The sequence below is a fragment of the Primulina tabacum genome, chromosome 4, assembly GCF_025594145.1.
Source record: "Primulina tabacum isolate GXHZ01 chromosome 4, ASM2559414v2, whole genome shotgun sequence".
Taxonomy (NCBI): domain Eukaryota; kingdom Viridiplantae; phylum Streptophyta; class Magnoliopsida; order Lamiales; family Gesneriaceae; genus Primulina; species Primulina tabacum.
The window spans coordinates 47,903,917-47,929,029 of record NC_134553.1 but is presented as its reverse complement, the minus strand read 5'-3'; the positions used below and the strand labels follow the sequence as shown (position 1 = coordinate 47,929,029).

The following is a 25,113-nucleotide window of genomic DNA, read 5'->3' as shown; positions in this document are numbered from 1 at the left end:
TAAAATTTTTTTTAAAAAAATTAAATAAAATTCAAAAAAACTTAATAATTTAATTCAAACACATAATAACAAAATCTCTCTCATATATATGATTTAAATTTGAAAGTCTAATTGTAGAAAAATAAAGTATATTTACTAAATCAAATATACGATTGTTTAAAAATAAAAAAAAAATGTACAAAATAAATATTAAATTATGAAAATTTATGATATAAATACATAATAAATATTTTTTCAGACATACAATATATAAAAATGTATGAAATATTTATTAATTATATTTTTTAAAAAAAATCAACTTTTTCGGGCAAGCCAACCCAACCCGATCATTTTTTTCGGGTCCAATATGATCTGACCCGAACCCGAAAACCTCAAACCCAAACCTATTTTTTTATTGAACTGTATCGGATTGATGAGTCGTGTCTGATTTTGACATCTCTTGCCAGAGATTCCCAAAAAGTGATGTAGACATTAAAATAGAGTTGGTCTCTTGTGAGACGATCTCACGAATCTTTATCTGTGAGACGGGTCAACCCACCAATATTCACAATAAAAACTAATACTATTAGCATAAAAAGTAATATTTTTTCATGGATGACCCAAATAAGATATTCGTCTCACAAAATACAACCCGTAAGACCGTCGCACACAAGTTTTTGCCTTATATTTAAATGTTTTATTAAGAAATTATGTAAGAAAGATAACATATTATATTTTACAATATATTTATCTTATTAATTTAAATAATTGTATCAAAACCGAAATAATCGATCAAAATAACTGAACCATTTCTTAAGAAAATCGAACCGAACCGAAGAAAAATGGTCGTATATCGGAATATATATTTGTAAAATCGAAAACCGAAAAAACCGAAATAAAAAACCGAAAATCAAACCGAACCGATCAATGAACATCGTTGATGCCGTTAGATTTTGACCTGGGCATGTATTTTTGTTCTCTTTACATTAATCTACTTGATTGATTTTTATCTTTGAATCAATCCCTTAAATCCTCGGCAAGTAAAAGCTTTATTTATGTACAAATAAATATATATTGATGGGAAAAGACTTGAACTCTTTTATGAAAAATAATGGTGGCAACAATATGGTAAACGGTAATATAATTTGATTGATAATTAACATCTAACAAATATTTTTACAAGTAATAATTATTCTGAATCAGTCAGATTTGATGTTAAATAAGTTAATTAACGATTACATCCAATAAAATGATAAGACAAGAGTCAAAGATTCAATGTTACAACGTTGACCCCATGGCGCGTTGTTCACTTGCTATAAATTGCGTGGGTTATACATACGAACTCACACTGCAGCTTTAATTTCCTACTTTTCCCACTCAGTTTGATTTACTTTTTCACAAATTCACTGAGAAAAAAAAGAGGGTAAAGCGAGGAAGTGAGGATGGAAGAAAAAGGGTCGTCTTTAGTTCATCTTCTGGTTATAGTATTGAGCTTAACTGCATTTGGATTTTCCATTGCTGCTGAACGGCGGCGTAGCACTGTAATTGCTCTCTTTTTCACTCCCTCTTTGTCGTTTGTGTGTGTATGCAAAAATGTATGTCGATTGATCCAGCATTTAACTGGTTTATGTAGATCATCTTGATTATTACTGTATTTTGGGTCTCATTTGGTTTGTTTCCTGATAAAAATTATAACTGTATGACTGTAATCGTTTCTATGATTGGAACGGTGTACAACGGAATGTCGATTTGTGCTGGAAATGATTTTATGTGAATGATTTTACAGGTTTTGTTTACTTTGGCTTTTTGTCTAAATATTGTATTTTTGTTTCTTCTCATATGATGACAATGCTGAGTAGTTGGATGTTCTGTGGACCTTTATACGAAATTAACTATAATTGATGACTGATTAAATATGAAGTGGTGTGATGCACTTATGTTGCCTTTTCGGAAAAAAAAGATTTTATTTTTTCCTCTTTTTTGCGCCATTTTATACACCATTCAATGAGATTTGAACAGGCCAAGTCCCGTGAAAATGAGAGTTGCACCAACCCTTGGTTAATTGGTTGGCCATGTAAATAGGATTTTTACCAGGATCTTGAAGTTTATCTTGTGTAGGATTCGAGGAAGTAGGGTTTTACTGATTTCCATCCCATATGCTGGTAAACGTTGGAAGGCTCTTGAATTCTTTGTTTCTTGGAAGAATAAAGTTGTTTGCCTATTCAAGCGTGAAATGCAAAGTGCTATAATATAGCATAAGTGAAAAGAAAATGTCGAGGACATATATTTTCTTGCATTTTATTAATATCGGAAGCTTCAATGTTATTTTACGAAGATATGATGTTATGAACAAATTTCTTACATATCTACTCCACATTCTGAAATGAAGGTAGGATGCAATGAATTGTTTATCAAGTTACTTTGATTTAATGTCCTTGCAAAAACTCGAAGATAACCTTGGCCTGTAATTTCCATGACTTACATTGCTGATTGCTCATTAAACAAAAACATATGTTTCTGTTTGGTCATGCTACACATAGTAAGAAACGAGAATATGTTTTCAGACAAAACTAGTTGTGCAAACCGATAAAATATGCAATTTCCTTCTGTTTGTAGAAGTGATTATAATTCCTCGTTTTCATTGCCCCAGTGACTCCTAGAAGCAATTTTGTTAGCTTTCTCCTGGTTAGGTGGCCGATATCGTGTTCTCTGTTCAATGAGTTCACATACATCCTTTGATTTCTAGACAAAGACCATTTTCATGGGCAGTATGTTGTTTATTTCTCACCTTCTTTCTTTTATAATTTATACTTTAGGTTTTCGAAATTGGGCAGCTATGAATTAAATTTCAACACATTTTCTTTGGCTTTGCGAGTTCCTTAAATTTCCTTGTTGTTTAGTTACTTTTGTTGTTAGTAGGTTTTAGTGAACATTGTTGGTATGGTTGGATGATTACAAGTGGAGCTCCCTCTCCGTGCCCCAATTAGCATATTTTATTTGCTTTAGGGTGAGGGAATGATTATGTATAGAATATATTAATGCAAACTTTGTATAATCGATCAAGATTCTGGTTACAAGTTTGTGGAAATGGTTTGCCTGCATTTGCATTCTTCTATGGTAGCCAAATTTGGAAAGGAAACATGTAGTAGTATAGTTCAGGACCGAGTCTCGTTATATTATTATGTACAATATCTTTTTCTCTGGAAACGAACAAAGAGAGAAAACTTGTGATGGATAGTACTTGAGTGAAAGATCCGGTTTTATTGGGGTCGATGCTGGAAGCAGCCATTTTGATCGTAATCTCCGGACATGGTCCTTTGAACATGTTTAACCTGCAATATGCTTGACTTGGAAAAAAAATTTAGCTTGCATAAAAAATAAGTTGTATCAATATTTGTAAGTTTATTATTTTGCTGCCGTTAGTATACATCCAACTTTGCTTTTGTTTGTTTTAGAATTTATCTCACCTGAACTAATATCCATAAAACATAGTGGGTCTACAGCACATTGCGCACAAGTTTGAGTATCAAGAGTAGATGTCAACAATGGGTTGCAATAGGTATACTTAGTTCTTGTAAGCATTCACATATGTGAATTCGATGATCCAGCATGATTTGGATGTCATTTTTTATGAGATTGTATTTGAGTTAAAAAAACATGATAAAATATTATCCAAAATTTTAGTGACCAAATGGTATAGTCCTTTGGATAAAACTTTTTTTCTTGATTTGGGATGGTGAAACACATTTGAGTATTGAAGCAAGCCATTTTGAAGGAGAAACATCCCTTTCTCGATGGGAGTTGTCAATATTGTGTGTGATGGCTGATTACCTGATGACAGTTCAACACTCGATTGGCTTGGTCAACTTTTGATTTAAGAGAATCGAATGTTAGCATTGTGCAACACATTTGACCACATGTTGGATAAGTATAGAAAATTTATGCGGATATTTTAGTGAAATGTGGTCAAGTCACTGGAGCTATGGAGTATTGGTAACACAAAATTTTGTCTTAAGGCGGTGCACCTTTTAGATTATTTACATATACCTTCCTGTAAGTGGATGTAAAGATACTATTTGATCTATAACATTGATAAACTGCCAATCAGGGTTAGATACCAACAATTTCGGTATCTTTACATTCATCTTATGGACAAAAAGACCGAGTTATCGGACCCAGGGAAATTTGGTATATGACCTTATGCACATTTCAGTTTCAAACTGCGACCTGTGTATTTGTTTAATCGTTTTCACATGCATAGGATCATGTGTTTACAGTTTTTAACCATTATCTTACACATAGTACCACATTTTTTGCAAGTGTGAAGGTTATGGATAACAAAAAGTGAAATATGGTTATAAATCTTAAAAAACAAAAGATTGATCAGGTCATTTTGCAAACTCTCCTTGAGCTTAACTTTACTTTACGGGTTTCTAATGTAAATTTGTGGCACTAAACAAGATCAAAATATATTAACCAGACAATTTGTTGATTATTCGAGCGTGCTGGTTATGTTTTTTTTTTCTTTGTCTCTTTTGCATCGGTTAAAGTTTACTTAAATTAGTAGCAAAACTAGGACGTAATGTAACAACCACGGGCTATCCCGATCTCGGGCTCCCTCTGAGTTCTTCTCCCTTATGGACTTTCTCATGTGCCGTCACTCATAAAATATCATCATCTCTGAAAAATGGGTTCCTTTCGCTTTCCCAACATTCGAACCCTGGACCTATAAGCTTAAGTACCTTGATTCCTACAATGTTGCTACCAATTGAAACCTGGAGATCCTGAGTTCGAGCGTTGGAGGAGGCAAAAATAACCGATTTTTCAGGGATGAGGATATTCTATAAGTGATGGCACATAGGAAAGCCCGTAAGGAGAAAGCCCAGAGAGAAATGTTACAATCACTATAGGAATCTAGGTACTTAAGCCTGAAAGTCTTAAGTTCGAATGTTGGGAGGAGTCGAAAGGAACTCATTTCCCAGGGATGGAGATATTCTATGAATGACGGCGCAAAGGAAAGCCTGTGAGGGAGAAGGCCCAGAGGGAGCCCGTTTACAGGATAAGGCCCAGATGGAGCCCATGGTCATTAAAAAACGACCATGGGCTACCCCAATCTTGTACTTCCTCTGGGGCCTTCTGTCGTAAATGGCCCTCTCTGGTGCATTCTCCCTCACGGGCTTTCCCATACGCCGTCAGTCATAGATTATCAAAAAATGGTTTTTGTTTCCCTCTCCCCACAGTTGAACCCCAGACCTCCAAGCTTAAGTACCTAGATTCCTAGAATGTTGGTACCAATTGATACTTGGAAGTCCTGGGTTCGATTGTCGGGGGAGACGAAAGGAACCTATTTTCCAAGGATAATGATATTCTATGAGTGGCCGCGTATGGGACAGCCCGTGAGGGAGAAAGAGCCCATTTACGGGAGAAGCCCCCAGAGGGAGCCCAAGATCGGGATGGGCTAACGACCATAGGCTGACCCAACATGAACCTCAACTCATATCCATACACCACTATTGGGCACGAGTAGTAGGTTTTTCCAGCGTGCGACATAACTCATGTACTGACACTCATAGAATATCACATCCCTGGAAAGTTGTTTCTTTCGTTTCTCTCAACAATCGAACCCGAGATCTTCAGGTTACCAACACTCTAGGAAATCTAGGTACTTAAGTCTTGAGGTCTTGGGTCACAATTGAGACCAACACTCTAGGAATTTAGATACTAAAGCTTAGAGGTTTTGAGTTCGAGTGTTGGGGGAGGCGAATGTAAACACTTTCTAGAGTCGAGGTATTCTACGAGTGAGAGTACATGAGTATAGGCTACGGCTCATGCTGGACCAATCTACGGTCCATAACCAGTAGTGGTGCATAGGTATGGGTTGATGTTCATGTTGGGTCAGCCTACGGTCCATGGTCGTTACACGTACGTTGGCCAACATGGTTCAGCAGGACTACTGCTTAATAGTTGTACTTAAAATTGTTTTGAACTTAGCTTAGCTATGATCCGGGCAATGTGTATATCGTACTAGTTAGCTAGTAGTCCGCGTCATGTTTGAGTTATCAGCATAGAAGTAGTTTCAAGTGTAAAGGCGTGAGCTTGTTTTATATATTTTTTTCTGTATAAATGCCTATATTCAGCTGAACCCAGGGCGTTTGTAATTATGGTTGTATCTCTCTCTCTTATTCTTTGCATGACAGGGCACTTTAACCGTAGAAGAGGTCACTAATCGAACATATTGTGTCTACGAGTCCGATGTTGCCACAGGATATGGAGTGGGGGCATTCTTGTTTCTTCTCTCAAGTGAATTTTTGCTTATGGGCGTTACTAAGTGCATGTGTTTCGGAAGGCCTTTGGTTCCTGGTGGAAATCGTGCCTGGACCATAATATATTTTGTCTCTTCGTGGTAAGATAGTGAATTCTTTATATAGAGTTGTCTTTCGTTTCCGTATCTTCCTTAATTTCTTGTTCTTTATGCATATTTGCGTAATCGAAGAGAGTAAGCTAGTACATTTTTCGCTGCCTTTTTCTAGCTCATTTAGATTTAATAACAAGTTTTATGCAACTTAGTAGTTTGTGCTTTATATTTCTAATGATCTATCCAAAACTTTGTAGGATGACATTTATAGTAGCAGAAGCATGCCTGATTGCTGGTGCTAAGAACAACGCATATCACACCAAGTACCGTAATATGCTCTTAGCGGATAATTTTTCTTGTGAATCTTTACGGAAAGGCGTATTCATTGCTGGGGCAGTCTTTGTGGTTGGAACGATGGTTCTGAATGTCTACTACTACGTGTACTTCTCTAAAGCTACCACTCAACCTGCTCATAAAACTAATCGTGCTTCTTCGACGGTTAGCATGACTGGGCGAGTATAGATTTTCAACTTGAGACTTAAAGATTGCTGTGCAACGATATCTAGTCTACTAAATGATGATTTTTGGTTTTCAGCTGATAGGGCTATATTGGGATTAATATCACATTAAATTCAGTTTATTTATTTTGATATTCAAAGGTTTTACTGTTTATTATGATAATTTTGATGTAATGATTGTTGTGTTGGTAATTACTAAGTTGGTAATTTTGAGCGATGTCAATGTACTAAAAACGACTAAAATTGAAAAAAAAAAATTAGTGTACTAAAACTATAATTGATTGATAACATGACCAAAAATGAAAAACATTCGAGCGATTGAACCAAAACTATTATTCATCCCTGCAACCAATTTCTCCCCTCTAGTATTGATTTCCAAAGTTTAAGAGATTTTCTTTCAAACGAAGATGTGACGGTCGCTATGAGTTGTGAATTTGAGTCCCACTAACCTTATTGCATGGTAAGAAACCATACAAAAACCATACAAATATATTGTATGTTTACTGCCCAATATCATGTTAAAGTTTATTTTAAAAAAAAATTCTGTCACCACACAAAATATTTTATAAAATTATTATCCCTTTGGGTGGTTATAAATTATAATATCTCTATCTTCAACGGGTTGTCCCCGCATCATATTAAGAAGTTTGTTGCTGAATTAGTGGCGAGAGAGACAAATGAATGAGGCAAAAGGAAAATGGCAAAAAAGCAATGAAGCTAAGAGGAAAAATGGTAAAACGAAGAGTAAAACGACAGCAAGAGAGAAACAAATCCAAGGTACAAAATCTAAAAAGTCCTTTGTGGTGTGCAGAAGATCAGACAACCCTTTTCATTTCAAAATTGAAATACTTTTATTTTTTCACAGACAGAGCCAAACAATCCTCTAGACCATCCATTTGGAACAAAACCCGATAATCCACAATCTTGTATTAGAGATCATATATTGTACTTTCTGAGAATGTACTAAAATTATTATATTTCTTTATATCTTTATATGCTCAAACTGTGCATGATATACGTAAAAAAAACAATTATTTTTGCATACTTTAAAAACAAATACATTTGTTGAAAGACTCTTGAAAAGTCGGGGTTGGCTGTTCCGGTTAAATATTAATAGTTGACATTACTATATAAATTTATTTGTTATTCCCCTCATTTATATTCTTATAGTACATCATTTATTAGTAATAAATGTACTTGTTGGCCATTTATTTCGTACAATGATCACTCAAAATTTCTAAAATGTCAGAGATGAAATTAAAAGCTAGCAAGCATCAAGTTTCCATCATGTATTCATGTCAATTAAATTCTTAGGCCTATCCTATCAGCCTCATGTCCTTCCCCCTTTATAAAGCTCATACAAAGCGCAATAAAAATAGTAAAGCTTGAACTCACGCTGACCAGGAACAAATCCTGTCGCCGGAATACAAGAAACTGAAGTATTTTTTACATGTGGGTTCACCGGCGATGTCATTATCCGGCGGAAAAACACAGGTTTTGCCCTCGTATATTGCACTGTTTCTTGTCATCTCAATTGTGCATACATGGAATTCCTGCCAAAGCAAGGTAGTGGCAGTAAGGACATTTCCAGAACAAGCTCCTTCCCCTTCTCATCCTCCCAAGAATCAAACTACAATTTCCAGAGAGCATTTCAATGGCAGAAATGGTACATTTCTTGATTACAAAAGGAGAATACCAAGTTGCCCAGACCCTCTTCACAATTAGTGGAGTTAATTGTTTTAGCTTTTTGGTTTATTAATCTTACTTTGTTCATTAATTTCTGTCCAAAATACTCAGGTTTCCTCGTATTTTCACTCATGATTCTAGGAAGTAGGAACTGAATGTTGAATGAGTAAACCGTGAGTATTTTGTTTTTAAAAAAATGGATGATCGAGAATATTATATAATATATATAGGTGAGTTCTTGAAATTTGGTTTTGTAATCACGCAATTAGGTATATTAATAACTCAATGCCATCATCTCTTGATTATATTTCGTCTCCAAATTAAATGAGTACTTCGTGGGGACAGTTTTATTATAACTGCATTGATGCCAATTAAATCCAATTCTTTCACCATTAGAGCAAACTTTACTGACTTTGTTTCTCAGAGCCTCGTGAAGAAAGCAAATCCAGTGGAGGTCTTGTTCTTTTTTATGATTAGAAACACACGACTTTACAAAGATTTCAGACACGGTTTTCAATTTTAGTATTGCTCAAAGTACTTGCTGATATATTGCATACGAGGAGGAAAAATCCTACTTTTTAAAATTTCTTGTTACGTTACCTCATTAATTCCCCACATTAGTCATCAATGGCAGGCTAGCTAGGGCTTCTTTTTCATATTTCTTTCCAAATAATGGCCAAAACACAGGAGTGATGGGATTGATTACTTTCACCGGAGCAAACATTGATGAGATTGATGTCAGAATTTTTCTCAAAATCATGTTTTCACGTATATATAAATATGATAATTAATATGTGGAAGCGGATCGAGCGTTACCTCCGGCCATCGAGAAATTTGTAAGTTTTCTGATTTCCTTTCGGTTGAAGTCTGTTGAAGCCTTCTAAGCACTACACAATCTCTTTAGATGGTGTATTTTTCTTATGAGGTATCTGTACTTACGGACCTCAATCGCTCTAGTTATAGGCGTTTCTCATACCATCGATGAGTGTATCGGGAGCCGAGATTCAGAAGAAGAAACATGTACGTATCTCAAGTTTCTAAAGTTGAGCACGTTTGTCAAAAATTGTAGGTAATGGCCGTCGCCATTTCCTACACGTCTTTCCTTCTTCTGAGTAATATGGGTCATTTTTTTTCTTACATTCTCCCACTTGACCCATATATCTCATTTACCATAGGAGAAAACAGAACACATGAATCATGGCGATAGTTCCTCTAGAAGCGAGTATTATCTTCCATGTATCACAATGCATTATGTATCTCAAACTGTATAACTTAATGAATAAATCTTATATTTATTCGAGGTCTAACTTTATTGATATTTCTCAAATAAATGAATGTGTACACAATAAATATGAGAAAATATCACATAGTTTCATTAACTTTGTTCTTACAACAAAATTACATAAAAGAACCAAGTCTCATTCTTTCTGTATGATCCTTAAATTTTAATGGTGGCATGCCCTTAGTCAAAGGATTCGCAATCATCAATTCAGTGCTAATGTGCTCAATAAGTAACTTCTTATCTTTAACACGTTCTCGTATGGCTAAATACTTAATGTCGATGTGCTTGCTTCGACTACCACTTTTGTTATTTTTAGCCATAAAAACAGCAGCTGAATTGTCACAATATATTCTTAATGGTCTAGATATAGAATTCATAATTCTAAGCCCTGAAATGAAACTTTTCAACCATACACCATGTGAGGTTGCCTCAAAACAAGATACGAACTCAGCTTCCATAGTGGAAGTAGCAGTCAATGTCTGCTTTGCACTTCTCCAAGATACAGCTCCACCAGCTAGCATGAAAATATATCCTGAAGTGGATTTTTTTGAATCAATGCAGCCAGCGTAGTCTGAATCAGAGTAGCCAATTACTTCCAAATTCTCAGTTCATCTGAACATAAGCATATAATCTTTTGTCCCTTGAAGGTATCTCATGACTTTCTTTGCAGCTTTCCAATGGTCTAAACCTGGATTACTCTGATATCTTCCCAACATCCCAACAACAAATGCAATGTCAGGTCTAGTGCAAACCTGAGCATACATCAATCTTCCAACAGCAGAAGTATAAGGAATGTTTTTCATTTGTTCCCGCTCTAGATCATTCTTTGGGCATTGGCTCAAATTGAATTTATCGCCTTTCACAACGGGAGCTATACTTGGTGAACAATCTTTCATCCGATATCTCTATAAAACTTTGTTTATATAGGTTTCTTGAGACAGACCTATAATATCTCGAATTCTGTCTCTATGTATCTTAATGCCAATGACATAAGATGCATCGTCCATATCTTTCATATCAAAGTTTTTAGAGAGGAATTGTTTCACCTCATATAACAGACCCTTATCGTTGGTTGCAAGTAATATATCATCCACATATAGTATAAGGAAACAAATCTTACTCCCACTGACCTTCTGGTATATACATTGATCCATGAGGTTCTCAACGAATCCGAATGAAGAGATAACATCATGAAATTTTAAATATCATTGAAGGGAAGCTTGTTTCAATCCATATATAGATTTCTTAATCTTACAAACCAATTGCTCACCATTACTAGAGAAGAATCCTTCAGGTTGTTTCATATAAACCTCTTCCTCTAGTTTTCCATTGAGAAAAGCTGTTTTCACATCCATTTGTTGTAAATCTAAGTCAAAATCTGCAACTAATGCTAGAATGATACGGAGATAATCTTTCTTAGATACAGGAGAAAAAGTCTCCTTATAATCGATTCCTTCCTGCTGAGTGAATCATTTAGCAACGAGTCTTGCTTTATACCTTTCAATGTTGCCTAATGAGTCTTTCTTTGTTTTGAAGACCCATTTACATCCAATGACTTTTACACCATCAGGCAACTGAACAAGATCCCAGACTCCATTAAATGCCATAGAATTCATTTCTTCTTTCATAGCATTAAACCATAGTTTTGACTCATTACAACTCATGGCTTGTGAAAATGTTTCATGATCATTTTCGATTCCGATGTTAAAGTCCGATTCTTGTAAATACACAACATAATCACTAGATATTGTTGATCTTCTTATTCTAGTAGATCTCCTAAGGTTGTTTGGTTGATCAACAATTTCTTGTTGTTCTTCATTAACAACTTGATTTACTGGATTTTCATCAGCGATTTCTGGAACTTCAGTAATCGGTTGCCTAACACTCATTTGGTCTTGAGGGGTATGAATAACAACCAATCTATCATTTGAATAAGAGGGTTGTGCATTAATGTGATCATTCTCAAAAACTATGTCATGATCACTCCCACTAATCAAGTCATTTTCAAGAAATTTTGCATTTCTTGATTCCACAATTCTAGTGTTGTAAGATGGACAATAGAATCTGTACCCTTTGGATTTTTCAGCATATCCAATGAAATATCCACTTATAGTTCTTGGGTCCAGTTTCTTTTCATGTGGGTTGTAAACTCTTATTTCAGAAGGACAACCCCAAACGCGTATATGTTGCAAACTCGGTTTCCAACCTTTAAATAACTCAAATGGCGTCTTTGGGACATCCTTAGTTGGAACTCGGTTTAATATATACACAGCTGTCTTAAGAGCTTCGGTCCACAAGGATTTAGGAAGTTTAGAGCTACTAAACATGCTCCTCACCATGTCCAATAATGTTCAGTTTCTGCTCTCAGCTACGCCATTTTGGTCCGTAGAACCAGACATAGTATATTGGGCAACAATCCCATGTTCTTGGAGAAACTTCGCAAATGGACCAGGTGCTTGTCCATTCTCAGTGTATCTACCGTAATATTCTCCACCTCTATCAGTTCTCACGATCTTAATATGTTTTCCACATTGTTTATCCACTTCAACCTTAAAAACCTTAAAGGCTTCAAGTGCTTCGTTTTTGTTATGAAGCATGTAGATATACATGTATCGTGAGTAATCATCAATGAAAGAGATGAAGTATTTCGGACTTTGCATGTCCATATCTGGACAACAAATATCTGAATGTATGATTTCTAATATTTTCGTACTCCTCTTGGCACCCTTTTTAGACTTATTGATCTGCTTTCCCTTAATGCAGTCCACACAAGTCTCAAAATCAGTAAAATCTAAAGTACTGAGTACTCCATCATTTACTAATCTTTTAATTCTCTCTATGGAGATGTGTCCCAATCTCCTGTGCCACAATATAGAGGAATCTTCATTTATAACACATCTTTTAATACCTCTTTGAACATGCATAGTGGTGTTATTATTTTGTAAAGAAATAGAGAAAAGACCATCAACCATTGTACCATTTCCAATAAGATTTGATTTATAAAACAAATTTATTGATTTATCCAAAAACTGAAATGAATAACCAAGGGGTACAAGTTTTGAAACTGAAATTAAATTCCTAGAAAAACTAGGAACATAAAATGTCTTTTCCGTTTTTAAAATAAAACAACTATCCAATATAAGGCAGCAAGTCCCAATCGCCTCCACATGCGAAGACATCTTGTTTCCTGAATAGATGCTCCACTCATTTCCTATTGGCTTCTTTAGGTTTTGCATACACTGTAAGGTATTTGTAACATGGATTGTAGAACCAGAATCAATCCACCATGTGTTATAAATCATATTAACCATATTAGATTCATAACAGACAAATGAAGTAGGAATAACTTTCTTTTCAAGCCAGTCTTTAAATTTATTGCAATCCTTCTTCTTGTGCCCCGTCTTTTTACAGAAGAAACACTTGGATTCTTTTTTAATGTCAGGTTGAGGTGGAATTATTCCTTTCCATTTTCCCTTGACTTTGGCTTGTTTATTTTACTTTTCGTGTGTAGTCATAAATACATTATCACTCGTTTCCATCAACAACATTCCTTCCTCTTGAACACACATGGTCATTAATTCATTAATTGACCATTTATCCTTATGTGTGTTGTAAGAAATTTTGAAGGGTCCATATTGCTGTGGAAGAGTGCATAAAATGTAGTGCACAAGAAAAGTCTCAGACATTTCCACTTCAAGTGTCTTGAGCCGAGCCGCTATATCCCGCATTTTCATGATGTGCTCTCGCACACCTCTCACACTGGTGAGCCTTAATGAAGAGAATTCCATAATTAAGGTGCTTGCAAGTGCCTTATCTGAAGACTGAAATTGTTCATCAATAACCTTCAGTAATTCTTTGACATTGTTATGCTGGTCGACAGAACCACGCATACCAGCAGAGATTTTGGTCTTTATGAACATTACGCAGAGTCGATTAGATCGCTCCCATTTTTCATAAAGATCAACATCATCCGGAATGCTGTTTTCAGTAATAGCAGATGGTTCGTCTTTCCGTATAGCATAATCAATATCCATCCACCCTAATTGAAGAAGAATTCTTTCTTTCCATATTTTATAGTTGTCGCCCTTTAGTTCGAGAATGTCACATTTCATATCAGAAAAACTCGCAGCTTGCATAACTGCACAAAATATCATATGCTTAAAATTTTGAGACAATTTCATGTTTTACCAATGTAATTCATGTTTTAAAAATCTAGTGACATAAAATTTGCCTGTGGGCTAAAATTTTAATTCAATAATAGTTTTCTATAATTTTATGATAAAACTATCAAAATGTATTTTCCTTAACTCCTGTGGGTAAATTAAGTAAAATATAATTTGATATTTTAACATAATTAGTTATATAAATATAACAAAAATCCATGTGGGGTAAAATTTATTATGTTTATATAATTAATTACAATTGATGTCCATTATGTGATCCAAATCCACTTAATGCACAATTTTTCATAATTAAGGATGCTGTCGCTATTCCTCAATTATTTAAAATTATACGGTTCACTGGACAAACTTTTGGCTTTACTTAATGCTTTATATAATAATTATTTCGCAATCAACACTTTCCAAGAGTGCTCCCAGGAAAGATAGGTAGTGCTAAGGCCCTTTAAATACCTAACTCCTAGACAGAGCAACGTTCTTCAGGGAGACCAGTGGCTAGTCAAGGCAGTTTAAACCGATCTATGAAGAATTCCCTCATATCATGTTTTCTTACGTCACCTTATAATTATTATTCAACTTAATTATCCACATTTATGTGAATTTTTATAAGCCAAAATTTTTTATTAAATAACTTTATATTCACATTTTTACTTAATATGAACAAATACGTTCCCCATCAGTTTTTTCTCTTCAATCAGAGTAGTGATAAAGTGGGGATCACATTTACATGAAAATGTGGGCTCCTCATCAGTTTTTCTCTTTTATCAGAGTAGGGATAAAGTGAGGATTATTTGTTCATTTGTGAACATCTGAAATATTTTATTTTAAATATTATATTCACATCTTACTTGATATGTTCATTTTAAACTATAAACAACTCAATATAATTTAATATGAACATTATGTGAATATCGATTTACCAAAATATTTTTCAATACAATTTGCATTTAAAAAACTTAAAAATAAATGCAAACATAATATTAAATTTGCATGTATACATCAAATACTTATCTATAATATTAGACATTATATATAACATGCAAAAATAATTTCTAAACATATAGGGAAAATGCGGATTTGGTGGTACTTGAATTGTTACTCATCATACGAATTGGAGAGCATGCTCCGTTGGGTAGTAGAGATTAACTTTAATTTGAAATTCCAAAATATAATTTCAAATCAATTTACTATTGCTATCAATTTGGAAGTTGAAATGTCATTTTCATATTTAAAATGATTTCACGTGGCCTCTCATCAAATTGAATTGCTAGCCAACAATACACATATATATATCACATTTATTTTGTTTGTTGAAATGTCATTTTCAAATTGTAAATGATTTCACGTAATGCTTCAAATATGAAGGCTGATGCTTTGCCTATTTCATTATATCGAAAACTTACAGTATCGTCTTCAACCTCTGGCAGTGTTCATATTTAAAATTTTCAATAACCTTCGTTGTGGTTTTTTTTTATTATTATTATTATTATTATATATATATATATATATATATATATATATATATATTCGAACTTCAAGCTTTAAGTTTCTTACTCCAAACTATCAAAATTCATATAAGAATTCCAGAAAAATTGAAGAACGTGTATATTCAAGGTAGAGATATGTTGCTCTGATATCAAATGTCAGAATTTTTCTCAAAATCATGTTTTCACGTATATATAAACATGATAATTAATATGTGGAAGCGGATCGAGCATTACCTCCGGCCATCGAGAAATTTGCAAGTTTTCTGATTTCCTTTCGGTTGAAGTATGTTGAAGCCTTCTAAGCACTGCACGCTCTCTTTATATGGTGTATTTTTCTTATGAGGTGTGTGTGCTTAGGGACCTCAATCGCTCTATTTATAGGCGTTTCTCATACCATCGATGAGTGTATCGTGAGCCGAGATTCAGAAGAAGAAACGTGTATGTATCTCAAGTTTCTAAAGTTGAGCACGTTTGTCAAAAGTTGTAGGTAATGGCCGTCGCCATTTCCTACACGTTTTTCCTTTTTTCTGATTAACATGGGTCATTTTTTTTTTTTTTTTACAATCTATACTTTCACTTCCCACAATATTGGCTCTCTACGCTATTTCGGAGAATTTATCTGCTGTCACATCAATGAAATTTGGTATTTGGATCCTCCAACTATATGCAACGTTCATGTGCAAATAATTACCGGCATCGAGATCGGCGACGTTGAAGGCGTCCTTTTTGGTGTCGCTCATTTTGGACCAAAAACCCTAAATCGGAGAAAGCAAAACCCCTGCGGGGGAGGCGAAGTAGGGCGACAGAGCGAGCTGTGTGCGGGAGAGTGAGAGGGAGAGGGGATAACACCAAAACGGGGAGAATAAATATAAATATATACAAACAATAAAAATAAATAAAATCCTTCACCAAAACCTAGCACGTATACTATTTATACGTGTAAGCTAAGGCCGCGTTTGGATCTTCTCTGTTATCCGACTCATTGGGCTTTAATATATCCGTGTTTTATGGGGCCTTTCGCGATTTTGTGTGTGAAGATTTCTGTCTATTTGATATCTGACCCAACCCAGCCCGATTCTCGAGATGCTTTCTTCCTTACATTAAGGATCATTTTGATCCAAATGTAGATAATTTTTAAATGGCAATGACGAGCTACTCAATGAAAGGGTAATTACTTGGAGCAATACCTTTCTAACCGAATTCCAAGCTGCTAGATCGACTGCTCGAAGTCCTCCTCAAGGGCGAGCTCTGACCAGCAAATGGAAGCCACCAGAAGCAAATGATTTAAAGATGAATGTTGATGCATGCTTCAATGAACACCTGAATCGATACAGTATAAATGGAGCACTACGAGACAACCAAGGTAGACTACTCCTGGCCTTTGGGAAACAAATTTCGAAACCAATATCAGTGCTTATGGGAGAACTAGAGGCAGTTCATGTGCAGATATCAAGTTATTATATGACAAACATATCCATGATGTCCAAGTTACAACAGATTCCTTATTGGCAGTGCAAGCAGTCACGACCTTTAAGGATGACATTAGCTATGTAGGATTACGGGCTTCGGTAATCAAAGATCTGGTCCAGAAGCCGGTAGTGTCAAGTCTTACTTATGAGAATAGATTAGCTAATAATGTGGCCCACAGTATTGCTCATTTTTCTTCTTGCTCCCACTCATCCTTTGTCTGGAAGAATGGCGAGTTTCCTCTGTGGCTAGTAAATCTTGTAACTCTTGATCTTTCTCAATAAAATTACAAGTTTTTGCTGTAAAAAAAAAACCCAAAATATACATAATACCTTGTATTAAATAATGATCTTTTAAAAATGGAGTATTTTTATTTTAAAAAAATTAAGCATAAAATTCCTGCAAATTAGTCATATTTGCGTGATCTTTAATTTAATATAGAAGATTTTATACATTTAGTTTTCGATATTTAACGGGGAGTAGGTATCTTACGAGAAAGTTTCACAGATAAGACGGGTCAATTCTATCATATATATATATATATATATATAATACAGATTAATGTTTTTGACATAAAAAATAATATTTTCTCACGGGTAAAAGTTATTTGATAAAGATACTGACAAAATAATATTTTAATTAGTCAGCTTGACCATTGAATGAATTGTTAAGAATGGGTTTTTGTGAGACCATCTCACGAATTTATATCCATGAGATGTCTTGACCCGACTCATATCTACCATGAGTAGTAATAATTTTTTATATAAAAAGTAATAATTTTTCATTAATTGAGTTATATTGAAAATCCGTATAATAAAATTAGTCAGTTAACGATCTCACGAGAACTTTTATATAATAAAAATACTTATTTTCATTACTAAACGACTATTCAATTGCATGAGTAGTCTAGTTGTTACTGTTATCAAAACTTGTGGCAAAGCCATTAATCTGTGAATGGAAATACTAGGCTATTATCTTGTATTACATTGACATATTTTTATCTATAATAAAGATTTGATATTTTAAATTATTCTATCACGTGGATATAAATTACTATTTAAATATTTTACAGTTCGAATATATACTGTAAAAAGCATCAGAATTTTTTTATTTTTTTATTTTAAATTAAAAGCATTAGAATCTAGAGAATTCGATTATGTTATGAAACATAATTTGCCATTCATGTGCAAGTCGAGGTGTTGACACACGACAAAGCATAAAACGTAGCCCTCAACAAAATAAAAAATAATAATAAGGCTACACGGACTCTCTTTTTCTTTCCTCGACTTAGCAAACATTCAGGCAGGAATTGTCTATTCAGTCCTTTTGTAGGCCTTAAGTATCCTTCGTAAGCCCAACGACCCAATAAATTTATCATTTTCTAAAAAAAAAAATTTACAACTCTTGAAGTTAAGAAAATTATTAGCCAATTTCTATAAAACAAAAACTTGTGTGAGATTGTTTAACGGGATAATTTTATGAGACATATATTTTATTTGAGTCAACCATGAAAAAATATTACTTTTAATGCTAAAAGTATTACTTTTTTTATTGTAAAGATAGACATAGTTGATATATCTCAAAAATAAAAATATATTCGACCGTTTTAAAGTGTGTACAAATAAATATGGAAAATCTATGAAGCTGGTCGAGATAAGGAATCTCTTATATATAGATGGAAATGGATGAATAATTTATATGATTACAATAATTATAAATTTTAAAAAAACATGATTTTTTTTGTTTTAATAGATATAGAGAGATCATTAGAGATGGTTTCAAAAAATAAAAACAAACATTGTACGTAATTCTATTTTTTTATTCGTACATAAATCTACTATAAAATGATTGATTATTTTTTCTACCATTATCAAAATTCAATATTTATATACTAATAATTTGAATCCAAAACATTATATTTCATAACTCTAATATTTTGTAAATGCTATATTTTAAAAAAAAAAAGGTTATGGTGTCAAATCATTAATTCAGTATATGGTAATAATTTTCAAGTGAAAAATATTATCAAAATGAATAATAATATTCAACATATATTTTCAAGAATTTATTAATTTAACATCGCAACTCACGTGAATGATTTACCGTTTATCTGGTATTTAGATCTCAAGTTTAAAATGATGTCTTGATTTCGAGATTTAACGATAATAAATTTCCCTCCCATCTATAAAAAAATATAGTATGACATATCAACATATTTTACTATATCTATTATATATATATTTTATTAAGGTTTAGCACATGATAATAACTACTTAGAAGGACATCAATTTTTTCTTCCATTATTACCATTATATGATACTAATATTACACTTTTGTTTTTTGTTATTTTTTTTTTTTAATTTCAACACACACTTTTTTTTATTTTTTTTATTTCAACAATCCAAATATTAATTTAGTCTCTCCATAAATTATCAAATTACACTTTAGTCCATCAATAATAATAAAAAAGAATTTGTACACACACATCGCGTGTGCATAATAACTAATATATCATTATATTTTTCCTACTCTGTTCAACAATAGCCCGAGAATAAGGATTATTGGTCAACCATTTTAAAATGGCAAATGTTATTCTATGAAGACGAAATATTCAAATGGAATAAAACTAAACCGTTTACCATATGTTATCCGGTCAAATCTTCATAATTTAATCGCGACTCCAAAATGTCAACTATAATACTCCACGACACAGCAAAAAAATAGTCAATCAATTTTTAAAATTTAAATTTTAATTAATTAATATCTAGTATGAAGATTTAAGGCAGAGCCTATTAAAACAATAATTTTTAATTAGTTTGCTATGTTAGTTACCTAAAGTAACCTTCCATGATAATGTGTTAATGAATTAAATTATATTATTGTGCACTTTGTGTGAGCTTCCCAAGATGCAGACTTTTGTAAAAATTACTTTGAAATTGACAAGTTGGCAAGAAAGATGATGATACGACAAAGTTGACTTGAAATAAGTAACTAATATACTATGGTAAAAATTTGTGTGAGATAATCTCACAGATCGTATTATGTGAGACAGATCTCTTATTTGGGTAATCAATGAAAAATTATTATTTTTTATGCTAAAAGTATTACTTTTGATTGTGAATATGGGTAGGATTGACCCATCTCACAGATAAAAATTCGTAATATCGTCTCACAAAAGACCTACTCATATACTAAAGTACACATGCTACCGCAAAAAAACATATCCTAACTGAAAATATAAATAAAAAAATCTACATGACTCGAATGACATTACTTAAACAGCAATTCTCGAAAAGGGGCAATTCTTAGCTACAAGCCTAAAAACGTCAAAAAATACTTGTCACGCCTCTCTATTTGGCTAAGAATTTATCTTCCAAAACATATATATATATATGTGTGTGTATATATATATATATATATGTATGGGGGATAAAGGTAAACTAAATAAGAGTAAATAAATTACTTCTTCAAAATTGGTATTTTTCTCCATTTTGTCAGCTCTGTGTGTCCCGTACTTGATTGAAACCCAAGGTCAACTCCAGCTCTATCTCAATTCCAGAGACCGAAGGATCCGGCTTGTATTCTTGACCGGGTTCGACCCGGTTCACCAAGTCCTGCTCCACAGTTTCAACAGAGGAAGAGTCTTGACTCCCCGCCCATTTCAGTTCATCGGAGAATTCTTTCTGATCCTCACCGGAATCCCATCCAGTGATGGTGAATTTGGTATCCGACTCGCAGATGAACTCAGCAGGTGGGGTCAAGTCAACGTTCTTCTTTGCTGAGCGTTTGAACCTTTGGCGGTTCTTGATGGTGAGACGGGAGGCGGCGGAGGCATCCTTCGAGAGGTGGCGGATGTCGCAGCCATGAAGTGGCATAATCGACTGTTTTGCGGAGGCCGATGAAGAGTCGTCAACGCCGGTGCTTTGCATCATAATCGGTGCACCTTTGAGCACCGCCTCCACCGCCGCCTGGCACTGGGGCCAATCGCCGGAGCTCATCAAGCCCACTGAACCTTGCACAGGGTTGATGATTCTCCCACAAGCCTCATACAAAAGTGACTCGAGAATCACTGCGGATTAATAAAACAAACGATCATCATTCATCACATTAAAGAACGAAATTCAACATAAAATTAATCATTCAAATATTTCTGCACGTTTGTGTACCTGGGCGGAGATGAGGTGGGCCAGCATCGATGAGATTGATGAGTCCGGCGCGGCCATAAAACTTTGCAAGGAAAAGAGTAGCATTAGCTTGTGACTGAGGGGAACTGATCCATAGAAGAGAAGGCCTAAGGATGCAATCTTCGGTGCATGCTTTGCGGAGAGCTCTGCAGCCATTGCAGCTCATTTTCATGGAGAGATTGAGGAAGGAGGACAATCGAAATTAGAGGGGAAAAATGAAAGGAAGGGATGCGGAGAATTGTAAGTAGGGGCTATTTATTTTGCAAAATGTGATGTCATGCCGGGTAACCACTAACCCCGCGATGGGAAATTTGTTGGTTGCTTCAACTTTTTATTTTTAGTAAATCAATAATTAATTGTTCAATTGAATAATCAAATAAATACAGTTGACAAAAACTTGTATGAGACGGTCTCACGAGTCTTATTTTATAAGACGGATATCTTATTAAGATCATCAATGACTTTTTTATTGTGAATATCGGTAGAGTTGACTTGTCTCACAGATAAAAATTTGCTAGACCGTCTCATAAGAGACACACTCAAACAAGTTACTGACAACTCACATGTACTGACGCATTTGAAAATATTACATCTATATGACCACTTAACTATTATTAACAACTAATTTAAACAAATATAATAAAATAATCCATAAAATTATTAGTATCACACAATAATTTTAATCGAGTTGTCCAGCGGTATTGGAGAATATTTCAAAATTCAAACTATCTATTTTTGTTGTAAAATAATAAAGCAAAAATTTGTGTGAGGCGTTTCACGGGTCATGTTATGTGAGACAAATCTTTTATTTGGGTCATTCATGAAAAAATATTACTTTTTATGTCAAAAGTATTACTTGTTATGTTAAGAGTATTACTTTTTATTGTAAATATCGGTAGAGTTGATACGTCTCACAGATAAAGATTCATGATACCGTCTCACAAGAGACATACTCAAATAATAATTACATCAAAAAAAATACAGCTGGCCTAATTAGACCGGTTATAAATAACTAAATAAGTAGGATAAACATTATTTTTTGGTCCTCATTTTTTTTAAAATTAAATATGCTAGCTCATATTTCCAATTTTGTTGCTAATAATAAATACTTGTACAAAAGATAATGAAACTCACGAGCATTGCCTGGTCGTCGCATAATTATATGATTTTTTTTTACAATGTGGTTGACATTTGACTTGGAATTAGGTAAAATTCCTGGAAAATTATTTCTCGCCAGCTTCTTATATTCTTGCAAAATCTGATAATTCAACTTTGTATTAAAAAAATTCATATTTTTTCAGTATCAGTTCTCAAACCTGGTTTGTAACATTTTTAAAAGATTTTTATTAAAAAATGTTATCACATGTAAGTACATATTAATCTTTATTTTCCTGTTTCATTAATTTCACGATAACAGAATTACATTTCATTAACAAAGTCGATTTTTTCATTTTCTTCTTGTATGTTTGCATCTGTGTAATTTTGGTCTTTTATATTATAATATTTGATCTTAGTTATATATATATATAAATGGGTATTAGTTATATCTAAAAAATTGGGTTTTAGTAAAAAAATCAAGTCTTAGTCCCAAACTTAAAATATTTGGTGATTTTCAATCATTTTTAATCGAGATTTCTCATGACCAGTACTTCACATGACGCGTCATGTTGGCGTTAAGTTAGGAACACATCGAAAAATTGATGAAAATTGAAAAAAATAACATAACAAATACAAAACTATAATGAACTAAAACTAAAAGTTGATTAAGATAACTAAAATCGCACAGAAATAAATACACTAAAATTACGAGTAATTTCCCATAAAAACTTGTTAGATTTGACCATTTTAAAAATTCAAACGTATGACTCCACGGATGACATTTTAGCACTTAGTCGTTTTACGATTAAATATTAATTTCAATGATGGAAATCAAGTTTCCATTTATCTTCTTATTCTACTACTTTAAAAATGTGGCCCTCCTAGTGTGGAGCCATGCTAGTTGATCATTTTTTAATTTGGACAAAGACAGACAGATTAAATGAATGTAGTGCACCCTTTCGCTGGAGCAGGTCGCCACATTTTCACTTTGTAATAAATATCAATATAATTTAAATCGTTGTCCTAATGTTGCTAATTTCCGGACAATTATGTCACGAACGCAATTTGAATAAGCGTGATTGGCTGGCCTGTGCTTGTGGTTCCCGACTAAAGCTAATTGGTCTATATATTGTTTTTAATCAAGTAATTAACCATGGTTTACCGCATAAATTGATTGATTAGTGCATTTAAGATAATACTTTAATAATCATGACTAACGATTGTGGTTTTCATGTCACATTGATCTTGAAACAAATGGAAATTATATGCAAATTAAGCAGTCGATAATTATCATGTAAATCTCAAGAACACGTTATTTTTTTGATGATTACATAAACTTTGAAACCAATGGAAGATTTCCTTTATTTGCAAATTCGTGCACTTGAAAGGAAGATAAAAAACTTGTATGGGACGGTCTCACAGGTCGTATTTTGTGAGACATAACTCTTATTTGGATCATCAATGAAAAAGTTTTACTTTTCATGCTAAGAATATTACTTTTTATTGTAAATATCAGCAGGGTTGACAAATCTCACAGATAAAGATTCGTGACATCGTCTCACAAGAGACTTACTCTGAAAAGAAATATTAGATTTGAAAGGGAACAATCAAAATTGAAATCCATAACTCAAATCTATTAATCCAAACACACGCGATGTAATATTTAAATTTATTGGATGCTTGTACATGTATTTTATATACATATAAATATAAAAAACATGGATTGAAGTGTGTACGTCATCTGATGGAAATTTTCGACATAATTTATTTTTATTGTGGCTTTTCGAATCATGTTGGGAGAACGTTGGCAGGTTGCCGCAAGGGTTACTTCTTCATATTTTATTACTAAACTTTTATCTCCAAATTATTTAACGAAGTAATTAATCAGCCAAAACTCGTCACAATCTCTTTCCTATTTTTTACGTAAAACCTGTGAGACGCGGCGACTAGTGGATTGGAATATTCAATTTCGAGAGTGCGTAAGCGCTTACGCAAGTACGCATAGATTCTGTCTCGATCCTTTGAATATTCTTGAATCTTAAGTGGATGATTATTAGTCATAGTTAACGAATGGAGTCGTTCCGAAATGGATCCGATATAACCCGATTCAACATGAAACCGGTTAATATGGTTTAAGGTTGAACTAATCCAATATTCTAATTGAATTGGATTGGTTTTTAAAAACTTTGGTCCGGAATAGAAACAATCTGGTTCGATAACAATATCAGATCCGCTCCAGTATGAAATCGACTTCAATCCAGTACGAAACGAGTGCTTTTATTAAAAAAATTCTTAATACTTTTTAGAATAAATTTCACTTGTAATACTATATATAACAAATATTTTTAAAATGATGTCGTTATCATGTCTTGTGTCGGATGTATGTAACTTATTTATCCAAATTGAATGATCAAAGTCACGTACAACCAATTATTATTGGAGTGGTAGTATCACTTATAATCCACTCATAATTTAGTATCAACTCGGATGCCACACTACAATATCGATCAAATTATTCAATTAATTGATAACATTAATTTGAACACTATTATAAAACTCAATCACGGTGTATCATTATAATATATTGAAATTTTGCAATTTTTATACAATTTTCTAAGCATACAATTTAAGAAATCAACATTTATATTTGGCATGTGTGCTGATGAAATATATTTGAAATTTTTTGCTTTGGAATCAAGTACTTTTTATTTTATTTTCTATGACCTGAGAAATTGTAGCCGTTATCTTTCGTCGCGTACTGAGTAAATTTCAAGGCTAACGCAGTAGTTGCAACAAGCATGCTTAACAATTCCCCGATCCGATTCCGACCGGTTCCGTGTCAGTTAGTTTCGGAACCGATTCGAAAGTAAAAACCTTGG

The 25,113-nt window shown here is 33.5% G+C and overlaps 3 protein-coding genes across 3 annotated transcripts in view; 2 read left to right on the top strand and 1 right to left on the bottom strand.

Annotated features, from left to right (window-relative positions):
• The window catches only part of LOC142543584 (protein FLX-like 3), a 76,118-nt gene that overhangs the window by 20,709 nt on the left and 30,296 nt on the right, over window positions 1-25,113 (top strand). The window lies entirely within an intron of this gene.
• On the top strand, window positions 1,323-7,015 carry LOC142543582 (uncharacterized). Its single transcript, XM_075650931.1, has 3 exons — window positions 1,323-1,520; window positions 6,177-6,382; window positions 6,592-7,015. Exons 1-3 carry the CDS (start codon window positions 1,422-1,424, stop codon window positions 6,854-6,856), a joined length of 570 nt encoding a protein of 189 aa, XP_075507046.1. The 5' UTR covers window positions 1,323-1,421; the 3' UTR covers window positions 6,857-7,015.
• On the bottom strand, window positions 20,167-21,374 carry LOC142541731 (LOB domain-containing protein 42-like). Its single transcript, XM_075648194.1, has 2 exons — window positions 21,119-21,374; window positions 20,167-21,021 (listed from the first exon to the last, which is right to left on the bottom strand). Exons 1-2 carry the CDS (start codon window positions 21,306-21,308, stop codon window positions 20,447-20,449), a joined length of 765 nt encoding a protein of 254 aa, XP_075504309.1. The 5' UTR covers window positions 21,309-21,374; the 3' UTR covers window positions 20,167-20,446.

Bases quoted from the DNA above. Each gene is read 5' to 3' on its own strand.
- LOC142543582 (XM_075650931.1), top strand. From the start codon at position 1,422: ATGGAAGAAAAAGGGTCGTCTTTAGTTCATCTTCTGGTTATAGTATTG. The intron at 1,521-6,176 runs GTAATTGCTCTC...TTTGCATGACAG, and splicing joins CTGAACGGCGGCGTAGCACT to GGCACTTTAACCGTAGAAGA. The intron at 6,383-6,591 runs GTAAGATAGTGA...AAAACTTTGTAG, and splicing joins ATATATTTTGTCTCTTCGTG to GATGACATTTATAGTAGCAG.
- LOC142541731 (XM_075648194.1), bottom strand. From the start codon at position 21,308: ATGAAAATGAGCTGCAATGGCTGCAGAGCTCTCCGCAAAGCATGCACC. The intron at 21,022-21,118 runs GTACACAAACGT...ATTAATCCGCAG, and splicing joins CCCACCTCATCTCCGCCCAG to TGATTCTCGAGTCACTTTTG.